The 12,559-nt window shown below is 30.9% G+C and overlaps 1 protein-coding gene across 1 annotated transcript; it reads left to right on the forward strand.

The window, feature by feature from the left end:
• Positions 1-363: 363 nt before the first annotated feature.
• LOC130820781 (germin-like protein subfamily 1 member 17) lies at positions 364-2,862 on the forward strand. Its single transcript, XM_057686292.1, has 2 exons — positions 364-572; positions 2,043-2,862. Exons 1-2 carry the CDS (start codon positions 452-454, stop codon positions 2,591-2,593), a joined length of 672 nt encoding a protein of 223 aa, XP_057542275.1. The 5' UTR covers positions 364-451; the 3' UTR covers positions 2,594-2,862.
• Positions 2,863-12,559: the final 9,697 nt, after the last annotated feature.

Here is a 12,559-nt window from a genome sequence, read left to right on the forward strand (position 1 = left end):
TTAATAAAGTGATATATTTTCTTTTTTTTTTTTAATGTAGGACGAGTGACATGTGAATAATAATGGACACATTAACATTTGTATCAATAATCAACCTTATCATAAGAATATTTTAAATATTTTTTGAATAAATCTTATCATAAGATGATTAAGAATAAAATAAGTTATAAAGTAACAGCTGTTTGGAAGTAGTTAAAGGTCAATACCTACTAATTTCAAACGTTAATACATAACATAAATATTCTAATTGAAAATACTAATAATCAACAAAGAATTTTCAATATTATTGACCATTTCTTAACGACGAAATCTAATATCGACTACTATAAAAAGGAACATTTTGTATGCCCTTATCTTAACTTCAACTCAAGACCCTTACACTCAAACTAAAACTAAAACTAAAACTAAAACAAATTTCCATTCAATAACAACAACAAAAAAAAAAAAAAAAATGGGTGTTCGTTTATTTTGTTTCCTAGCTTTGGTAGCCATATTTTCATGCATAGCCAAAGCAACTGATCCAAACCAACTCCAAGATTTCTGTGTTGGGACAAATGATCCTCATAATGCTTGTAAGTGTCCGATTTATTCTTTAATTATCAAATTTTTGTATATATGATTTAATTTCCAATTTACTATACGTTTAAGTTTTTGGTTTAATGAACTAAAATTTAGTATGATCGTTTAGCGAGTTAAACTAATATGAACCCATTCATAAATCCAAAAAGAAATATAAAAATTTTTTGTAAAAAATAAAATTACATAGATACATTTTGCAACTTTAATTATTTGCATGACCGTTGATTAGCAAAGAATTGGTACTATTGTCCACGACCTCAAATTTTTAAGGTCCAATAAATTAACCTTTATATACAAGGTTGATATTAATTTAAAATAAATTTAAATATAATTTACATTTTATGCTAAATAATATGAAATATTATTATTTTTTTAAAAAGTAGTTATATCAACAATAAAAAAAATAAAAAAAATATTATATTACTTACTACGCGATTAATTTTAGGAACTTTTATATATTTTGATAAAAATAAACAAGAGGACTTTGACTAGTTGTATTATGCATTTACAAGACAATGGTATAGCTCATGTTAGGTATATGATCCCTGTCTCATCCCTTTGCAACTTTTATTATGCTTCTCATTAGCGATATAATGTTCATTCAAATTAAAACAAAAAGATGTTGAAAATTCAGGTGATTGTCTGAATGATGCGAGTGAACTTTCTCTGACGCTTGTTTAAAACAAAACACATTCATTGAAATGATTTTTTTTTTTAAAAAAAAAAAAAGTTAACGGCGACATAACACAATGCTTTTTTAAACCTCCAAAATTGTTATATGTAATACCTAATTTGAAATTTTAGACTTATACATATAAGAATACACATATTTATTTGCTTTATTTCAAATGTCTTATTTGCTTTTTGCGTGTTTGTATATACACTAATTTGATACTTAATAGTAATACTTGTGTATAATTCAAATTATAAAAAATAGATATTAATAAACCTTATGTTGAGATGAATCAAATGAGATCTTACTTGACTTTGTTATAACACATAAATTAAAAATAAAATACAAAATAAAAGTGATTAATAAATAGTACGTAAAAACAAATATAAAATTTGAACAAAAACGAAGAAAGTATTACTTTATTTCGTAAATCTCCAAAGAAATAATTGTGACACCATTAATTACTAATTAGGAAATTTTGATATAAATAATCCAACCGTTTACTTATTTGTTGTAAATTATCTGACCTTTGAATTTCTTTTAAAATTTTGTCTTTAGGTTATTGTCAACATGCCTTTTATTTTCTAATAACTGATCATTTGCCTTTAATTTGCTATCAACATACCCTATTAATATACTGACAGCAAATCAAGAGTAAAAATTAATTTATTAAAAGATAATAAAAAGTTAGAATTATTCACATAAAATGGGTGAAAAGTTGAATTATTAAAGTCAATTATTCCAATTAATTATAGTCAATGAAGTAAACAAGTAATTGAATAATATGCAGTATTTGTGAATGGATTGTTCTGCAAGAATCCAATGGACGTAAAAATCGAAGATTTTCACTTCCAAGGGCTACACATTCCGGGAGACACAAACAACAACGTAGGATCAAACGTGACACGAGTGACCGCAATGAACCTACCCGGTTTAAACACCCTCGGCATATCCTTGGCTCGTATCGACGTCGCGCCTTACGGTGTTAACACTCCTCACCATCATCCTCGGGCCACCGAGGTCCTCACTGTTCTCGAAGGAACATTTCTAGCTGCTTTCGTTACGTCGAACCAACCAAATGGTGAGAATAAATTATTTGCTCAGGTTCTTAAAAAAGGAGATGTTTTTATATTCCCACAAGGACTGATTCATTTTGAGACTAATATTGGTAAAACTCCTGCGGTCGCACTTTCGGCATTTAGTAGTCAAAACCCTGGTGTTGTTACTACGGCTAGTGCTATATTTGGAGCTAAACCGCCGATTTCAGTTGATGTGTTAAGTAAATCTTTTCAGCTTGATCCTAAGATCGTTAAGTACCTTCAGACCCGCATGTTTGGATAACCGCATCATAAGATTTAATCACTCGATTTGATTTAATGCTGTTTATGTATGAATTGGGATTTTTATGTAATGAATAAAAAATATTGATGTAATGGAGCAACATAAATGAGATGAAGTAATAGTTGAATTGATTTGCTTGTATGTTTTATTTATCAACCAAGTGATTATGTGCTCTTGGTGTAATTGTTTGCTTCACGTTACATAGAAGAAAATGTAATCTTGTTATGCTTTAATTTATAAATTTAACATAATTATTTGTTGTTATTTAATAATAATTATTATTATTTGAAGTTATAATTCATGGTATTTTTAACTTTTCATATTAATGTCTATGTATCATGTCAGGTCAATTTACAACCAATACAAGCTTTGATTTACAATAATTAAATATACTTTCTCCGTCTCAAATTACTTCTAACATTGCAAATATAACACTATTCGTTTATCATTCTTAATTTGTGATTAATATTTAATCTATAAATTAAAATATAATCAATAGGATCTTGTTTTGTTTATAATTAGTGCATTAATCTACATGAGAAGTCAAACATTATAAGTATTTTAGAATGGAGGAAATATATAATATATTTGAAATGGAAATAAGTTTTAATAAATTGTACTCTCTTCTTTTTTTTTTCGAATGTCCTATTTGCTTTTGGATTACTATTTATCAATCACTCTTAATTTGATTTTATTTTTAATCCATGCATTATAAAATAATCAAATAAGATCTTGTTTGATTCGTCTCAACAAAAGGCTTATTAATATCTAGTTTTTATAATTTTTAATTATACACAATCATCGCTATTAAATATTGGATTAGTTCATTGACAAATGTGTATAAAGTAAATGTGACATTTGAAAAAATAAAACAGATAGGTATTTTGATATGTATTGATGATTTCTAAAGTAACAAGGAACAATCTCAATCTTAACTTTTTTTATTTTCTTTTTTCGAATATCCACTTGAGCAATTTATTTATATTCTACTTATATAGTGCGTCTCATTGTCTCATTTATTCTAAAATATATTTCATAAACTTTGTCTAGCTCCGAATTAATTTGGAATCTCATGTCTCTAATTTTTGCTTCCGGCATTCAAACTTTTAGCATTTACTCCTTCTCTTGTCTCTTCTATCAAAACAATGTCATAAACAAAAAATATACACACCAAGGCATGTCTTTTTGTATTGATTGAATTATCTCATCTAGACTGCGGCAAAAGATTAATTACTTTTATTATAGATCTCATCTGAATCCAAATTGATTCTCTGAATAGAGGTACATCTCCTAATAAGTATCTTTATTGCTTTTGCCCATTACTTCATAGTATGGCGCAATAGAGTACCTTGCCGGTCATTGGGCATTATGTTTCTCCTCCAATTTTATTGAATAAATCAATTAACAAATTTACTCCAATCATCTTTAAGGATCTCCGTACCTTAAATATACCAACTGAACCAACAACTTTCTTTAACTTTATTTCCTTCAAAGTCCCATGCACCATGTATTCTTCGCGTAACTTTGCGACAAGCCAGCAATCTATATGTTAATTACCGAAAAAATTACAACCTTACCCCTAAATCATTGAGATAATATTAAGACAAAAAATTTGAATTATGTGGATACTTTTAAATGAGAAAAATAGTGTAAATGAGAAACAATAATAATAATAGTTATTTTCAAAAAGAAAATATTTCAAAAGCGGTAGAATGCTTCAACTTAAAAATTACAGTTATCTGAATAAAAGTGAAATAAAAGTGATGGAGTCATGATTTTTGTTTATTTATCCAACAATCGGGGGACAATAGGAAACAACAAAGACACCAATATGATAAACCCAACAAACAAGCCAAGTTTTTCTTATTCAATCAATAACATAACAACAAAAAAAATGCACAAAAAAATGCCCATTTAAAAGGCATATTATTTTTTCTTCTTAATAAAAGACTCTTAATTAATAATTTATTCATAAAATAATACTAAATTTTTCTAAGTAAAATGGTAAGAGAATGGTTTTGACCAAGATAACCAAGATCCAAATGCTAGAAAGCAAAGTAGACAAGTTTATCATAAAAAGGTTGCACAATTTGATCTCCAAAATTATGTGAAATCAATGATCCTGAGAAGGCATAAGTAGATTTTGCCAAGATTTGTGCTCTTTCATGCTTGTTCTTGATCTCAGATGCAGTATCATGTATAAATGTTCTTTTTTCCTCAATTAGGAATGACCCTTCTATTTTTACTACACTTTCAAGTTCATCTATGTTGCACTACAAAAAAACAACTTTCCGACTGCCTAAACAGTCGGAAATCAGTCGGTATAAAGCTATACCAACTCATTTGCGACTATTTTGAGATAGTCGGTTCAGAATGGTCGGAATTTCATTTTAGTAGGAAAACAGTCGGAAAATTAGTCGGAAATCCGACTACCAAATTAGTCAAAAAATAGTAGGAAATTTCGGACTAATTTCCTACTAATAAATAGTCGGAAATTAGTCGAAAAATTCTATTTCAGAATTTATTTCAGATTTTATCCCAAAATGACAAGAAAAAGGTTTTTAAAAAATTTCCGACCATTTTTTTTAAAAAAATTTCCGACCATTTTTCCGACCAGTAGGTTGGTCGGAAAAAAAAAATTGGATGAGAGAATGTACAACATCAAACCTACATGGCACCCAACAATCAGCTTACACACAAATGTCTTGAGAAAGGTTCGAACCCAAGATCTCATGGATATTACATCCACACTCCAACAAGTAGGCCATCTGTTGATTAGTGATATTCTAAGCTATGTTATTGTACTTATAACATAACACTCCTACCTCTTAGTGTATTATTGTTATTTTTTTTTGGAGAATGAAATTTTCATTGAACCGAACAAAACCATACAAACACCAAACGAGGAACAGCCCTGGACCACCAAAAGGTGCATCGGTATGAGAAGGAACCCACTTTCTAGGAAGGATTGAACCAACTCACTCTTCATGTGCAAGGGGGAGAGGGGTGGACCCAAAAGAAAAGTCAGTACACCCTATACATGATCAAGGATATCTTTGATCCAGCTATGCTAAGACAAAACTTTAGGTTGAAGGGAGACAATCCTCCACTTCACCTCAGAATCGATTCTATACATATTAGAATCTATAGAACTAACACAAAATTTCCAAACTGCATCATTTCGTGCCGTCCACACATGATAAGAAAGACTGCATTAGCTTGTGAACAGTATCTTCCTTCAAATCTTCTAAATTGTCCATCGCTTGGTAGCCAGCGCATGTAAAGAGGAGGTGCGGAATTGAAAGCCAAGCCAAGATTGCAGCTTAAGAAGGCATTGCATACTAAAACAGCTGTAACACCCCTGAATTTCCGACCCTTTGTACGAAACCAAAACCGTAAAGGACGAGAGGAAATTCGGGTGTTACATAAAAGAAAAGGAAAAGAATTTAGATAAACGTTAAATATTTAATTTAAAAAGGTGAGTGGAAATTTCGGCAGCATCTCTTCTAAAAATCGAACATGTGGTAGAGCAATTAGCACAATAAAACCTTAAACTAATCTAAGGCATCATTGCCTTTAGAATCTCACACCACGGGGGAATGATTCGTCGCCGGCTTCTCAAATCAAGGTGTCAAGCATGGATCGTGGTTACAATGTCGACACTTGCATTTTAAAATGACTTAACTCCTTAAAACCATACAGAGTTATAAACTACGCAGCGGAAATACAAATATACAAGTGAGGACACAAGGCCTCATAACAAAACATATACGACCAAAGTTTATAAAAGATAAAAAGAGCTACAAAATCAAAAGACAATGGTATGACTATGCTTCGCCTTCATCACTCTCCCCCAATGCAATGCAATGCAAAAGAAGCTCCAATCCTTGCTACGCCTCTCTAGGATCCTCCTGCTGCTCGATATTAAACCAAAGACCAATGTGTCATAGCAGGACAATCATAGATAGTCATCAACAACCAAACATAAACACAAACACGTACACGTTAGTAACTAGCATCAAATATAATAAGGCAACTACTAGATAACATTATGTTATACAACAACATAAGATGATTTCATAAGACACAAGCACAGATAGTAACCGTTTATCGTCCACTTATACTTCTTGATCTCATTACGTTCTTTCCAACCCGAACCATGTATTCTTGGGTAGAATGCAAGTCTTCACGCTCCTCTTTTCAAAACATAAACTCTTGCAAAACACGCATAGTATCAACTCAACCAAGGCATTAACAGAATACCTAACACATGAGCTTATAGAGCTTGTCCATCTTAAGGTAAGTGTGATCATAGTCTGTAATATCCTTGAGGTAACTTAACTTAGGCACACTTCTCACTAGCAAAAACTATTTTATCAATGAATAAACGTTCTATTAATGTGTAAACTTTCTATCAAAGAATGAACCTTCTATTATTAAATACCTTTCGATCAATGAATAAACTTTCTATCACTGAATAACTTTCTATCAGTGAATTTTTTCTCTACTTTCTAGCATAGTGACACGGCCAAGGGCGTTATCGGCCATCCAGCGCCCATGGCAAAATATGAGCTCATGCCCCCTCTAGCTGCCTTCGGGATAAACTAACACACTGGGGTACTAAATCAGTGAAGAGGCTTCCATATTGGGGTTTGCAAGGCCCGCATGGTAACACCTCGGTCAAGGAGCGGTATCGGCCACCCGGTGCCCAATGACACAAGCATGCTCATACCCCCCTTATGGTGATCCCGTCGGATCTCACCCAGGGGACTACTAAATCAACCGGACATAATCTCGTTGAGTCACGCCAGCTAATCATAATCTAATACTTTATCTGATGGGAATAACTCCCACTTTCAACTATTAATGAGCGCCCTGGGATAGCAGAACGCCAAAACCCACTAAGCCACTCAACAAAATATGAAATTCACCTATAAAGGAGTCAATCTAACTCCAAGTAAGGCATAATCCAATTCTTAAATACATAAGGGGGTGGTCCCCGCCTCCTACTAACACTCTCATTCTCTATAACTATTCTAAGCGCAAGGATTTCATAGTCGATAGCTTTTCGTAAAAAGTGTATTTACTAGTACCTCATAGTTTATAATGCATATTATCACAATAAACAATAAACAATGATCTCTTGAAGGAAAATTGTATATAAGGGTTAATTACTGTGTGTACGTACCTGTAAGCGTCACTGCATGATAAAAGTTACTGAATTCACCCAACTAAGGTTCTATTTTCCTCTTATGAACTAGAAACCTATACAAGTTAGGAATAAAACTAATAAATCCCCATAACTACTTTGTCATACCAACTAAATACCAAAGTAACCATTATCACCTATTCAACATGAGTTTTTCGATTACTCTAGCACGTACACAACTCATTCAATACAAGTCAAAATCATTAACTCAACACAACATAAGTCTTTTCACCAATTTAAAAGCAAAAGCATATATGAATCGTTCCTTTCATCAACTAATTTTGAGTATATCGGTTCGCGTTAACGAAAAATAACTAATCACAACTAAGCCTTACAATTTTAATATAACACTTATACAACAATAAGGCAAATTTTAGAGTATCGAATCATGATATCATTTGTTACATTCTCCAAAGCTAGAAAGAATTATAATCAAAACACGACAAGTAACTTTAGCAACCATCGACGATAAATTGACATTATACTCTTGGCTTACTAACATTATACATTATGACTTCAATAAAAACCTAATAAGAGTACTTATAATTCACAACAATCAAACCACAACAATTAGTAACTATTATTCCCAATTTAACAACCAAAAATCACTTCTATAGTCAACTAAAATCATCACCATTACTAATTATCACAACAATAACCAATCGACTAAGTTTTAAAACAACTTTTAAGGTTATTTAATCAATAATCACCAAAATATAGCATAAAACACACATCATTAGTAATTTCATTTCTAAATCCAAACCGTAGTCATTTCATGTTTAAAGATAATACTTTTAACCTTTATCCATAGCAAGAATAAATAAACTAATACACCATCATAATGTACATGCATGATAGTCCACACTATTATAAATTTCAAAGATAACACCTTTAATTGTTGCTCATAGTAAAATTCAAAGAAAGTAACACACAATCAACACAAACCATAATTTCTAATCACACTTCAAACCCTAAATCATAAATATATTCCATTCATCAATCACACTCTTACCCACAAAAAGATTCAATGAAAATAACACAAAAATCAACATCACACACATAAACTTTATAAAACTTTTAATTGAAACCAGAAGAATCAAATGGAAGAAGAAGAGATGGCTTACAAAGTTAAAACTAGTAAAAATGGTGAAGAGGTGGATAAGGTTGTGGTGGTGGTGAACCAGGGCTGTGTGGGATCCTGGAGGAACCACCACGCGGCTGCTGTCCTGCTGGCTGCACACCCACAAGTAGCCGGCTGTTTTTGGAGGAGAAAAGGCACGCAGCCTGCTTGCTGCTGCTTGGGACTGCTCGTGGAGGAGGGGAGGGCGGTTATCGGTTCTGCTAGTGGCTGTCGTTGGGAAGGGAAAACGCCGCCAGACTGGTGGAGGAAATCGCGGCTGTTGCTGCTGTTGGCTTTGGTGGTGACCCGTGAGGGAGAAGGAGAGAGAGAGAGAGAGAGAGAGAGAGACGAAAAGTAATGGCGTGAGTGTAACACCCCAGAATTTCCGATCCCTTAACAAAACCAAAACCGTAAAGGACGGAAGGAAATTCGGGTGTTACATAAAAGAAAAGGAAAAGAATTTAGATAAACGTTAAATATTAACTTTAAAAAGGTGAGTGGAAATTTTGGCAGCATCTGACGCAAAACTGTGCGCCTTTGTAGAAAACAAAAGGATACTCAATCTATTAGAATATTCATACATATCTCATTTCGAGTATTTATAATCGCCTAAATTGGCTCAAACAACTAATCAAAAGCAGGTAAATATCACACTAATTGATTCAAACAATCAATCAAAAGCATGTAGATATCACACAAATAGGTTAAAACAATCAATCAAAAGCATGTAAGTTTGTAATAGGTTGTTATCATAGAGGCAAAAATGCGTGAAAACGCAGGAGAAAATGCATGTAAACGCGCGAAATTCTATCGCATTCTACCCCCCTTACAAATTAGTTACGACCCCGTAACTCACTAACCTCGAAACATATGCAAGGATAGTGTCGTTAGACCATGAAACTCTAATTATTTAATATCTTTGATCTCAGTACTACACACCCTAGTATCTAGGTCTCAATATGTTCTCTTAGTAAGACAACTCTCCTCAATGTTTACAAAAGTAACAGATCTAGCAGATGTGGCTTTTAAAAAGTGTATCACTTGAACTCGTGACAACACGAAATGTCTTGTTATCTAATACTCCCTCCTTTTCAGCTTATGTGTCCCATTTACTTTTCTTTTATGTAACACCCGAATTTCCTCCCGTCCTTTACAGTTTTGGTTTTGTTAAGGGGTCGGAAATTCTGGGGAGTTACAGTGAGACTTATGAGGCAAGGAGTGTTTTAGTCTTTTTAAAATAAAACCCTAACTCATCCTTTTTATATGATTTATCTATTTATTTATTTATTTATTTATTTATTTATCTAGATTCATCTTCTTGCAAGGCCCAATTAAGAACTCACCTACGTATGCTCACACATTTTAATAAAATAGTAATTTTGATCCGAACCTCTTTATTTAGAAATCTAAGTGTATTTTTTTAATATAAATATATGTTAATATTTAAATTCGTATACGAAAGGAGTTTATTAAAACTACTTGTAAATTAATTTAATATAATTATAAAATCCCCAAAAGTTATTAAAATATTAATTAATGACGTCATAAAATCTCGGGGTGTTACAACAGCAATCAAACAACAGGTGCTCCAGACTCGGGATACAGACCACAAAGAGGGCAAATGTTCTTAGTAAGGACTCCCATCTGCACGACCCTATCTTTGGTTTTAAGCTTCCTGGAGAGAGCCAACCAAGCAATGAAACGAGCCTTTGGAATAGAGAGTCTATTCCAAACAAAAGCATCCCATCGATAAATAGGGTTATAGATCCAAGGGTGTAACTTGTCTTTCACTTTGCATATTTTCTTGAAAGACCAACTAGAAGTGATTGGTGGGTTGAACAGTCTCCAAGATGCCCCTTTGGTGTAAACCCCATAAACCCAACGGACCCAAAGTGACTCTTGAAGAGAGTTAATATGTCACATCAGTTTTCCCACTGCAACGATATTCCATGTTTTCTTTTCGCTAATAATAACAAATTTAGATTATTAATTTATTTCCTTAAAATTTAAATATCAAAAAGTTGCACAAAATTAATTTGAATGAAAAGAAAATTAAGCAACAATAAAATAAATTCCAGAATTATTTATTTTTAACCCAGTTTATGAAAATCTTTATTTTATGCGTTTTTTTTAGCAAAATTAATAATAACATTTATACTCCACTATAATTCACGGAATTAATACACAACTTATATATATATATATATATATATATATATATGTGTGTGTGTGTGTGTGTGTGTGTGTGTGTGTGTGTGTATAATATATATATATATATATATATATATATATATATATATATATATATATATATATATATATATATATATATATATATATATATATATATATATATATATATATATATATATATATATATATATATATATATATATATATATATATATATATATATATATATATATATATATATATATATATATATATATATATATCTGTGTGTGTATGTGTGTGTATATATATATATATATATATGTACACAAAAATTTTCGTTTAAAAATATTAATATTTACTATTTTAATTAAAGTTATTTCCGATTATGCGGTTTTTGACAATTTAAATGAATAAATCATATAAATTAAATTATAACGAATTAGTTCACCAAAATTTCCAAAAAATATAATTTATATATATTAAGCACATATAAAATTTATGGGCATAATTTTATGTAAATAAATATATGTAAGAATTTATACCTTTAATAATTTCACTATTAATGAATTCCCCTTGTTGTAGAATTTCTAGTCACAAAATTAGCTTCCTCCCCTTGAATTACTATAATTAACACTAAATACTATTATTACAAATTTTTTGAGAATTTTTAGGAATTTTTCTAGGATTTTTAGAATTTTTCTTTAGGAATTAGCTTTTATGAATTAATTTTTCTCATTTCCTTCTCTTATTTTAACTCACGGTATGCTTTATATAAGCCAAGGATTGTAAATTTTTTTTTATTTATTTTAATCTTTTTCCTTCATGGGCAGGAAAATTAAATTATAATTAATCCAAGATTTTTTTTCTTCTAGGTTTTATCTTAGGATGAGTTCACCTAGCATTGCTTGCCGCCAACTCCATAACTTGTAGGATATTCTTTCTTTTTTTTTTTTTATTATTATATATATCTTTATTTTTAATAAATTAATATAGGAAATAAAAAAAATTTAAGTTATTGTAGGTAATTTAGCTACTCATTAAAATATGAGATGGGTAATACACCCATATTTTTCGTCGTATATTTTATTTGGTCCCTAAAAATAATAAAACTAATATCTAAAAATCGTAGTAAAAATTTTACCTTTAGAATGACAAATTCATTTTACTTATTAAAATAGTAAATTTTTAACAGAGTCGTTTTTTATAATTGTTTCACTACCGCCGAGTCGGCGGTCACTTTTCTTCCACAAAAGCCGAGTCGGCGTTTTGTGCTGAAAAATCGCTGTAAATTCAAACGATCGTCATTTCTTGCTCGATTGTCGGAATTGGACATATCATATACCGTTGGGAAGCTCTTGAAGTATAGTTTCCAATGCCGTAAACCTTGTATTAATGCAATATTTCTATAAAAAGTTATAACCAAAAGAGTCAACATGTATCAAATTTAACTTTAAAAACATTT

Source organism: Amaranthus tricolor, chromosome 8, assembly GCF_026212465.1.
Source record: "Amaranthus tricolor cultivar Red isolate AtriRed21 chromosome 8, ASM2621246v1, whole genome shotgun sequence".
NCBI lineage: Eukaryota > Viridiplantae > Streptophyta > Magnoliopsida > Caryophyllales > Amaranthaceae > Amaranthus > Amaranthus tricolor.

Coding starts and splice junctions, on each gene's coding strand:
- LOC130820781 (XM_057686292.1), top strand. CDS start 452: ATGGGTGTTCGTTTATTTTGTTTCCTAGCTTTGGTAGCCATATTTTCA. Junction 573..2,042: donor AAATGATCCTCATAATGCTT/GTAAGTGTCCGA, acceptor AATAATATGCAG/TATTTGTGAATGGATTGTTC.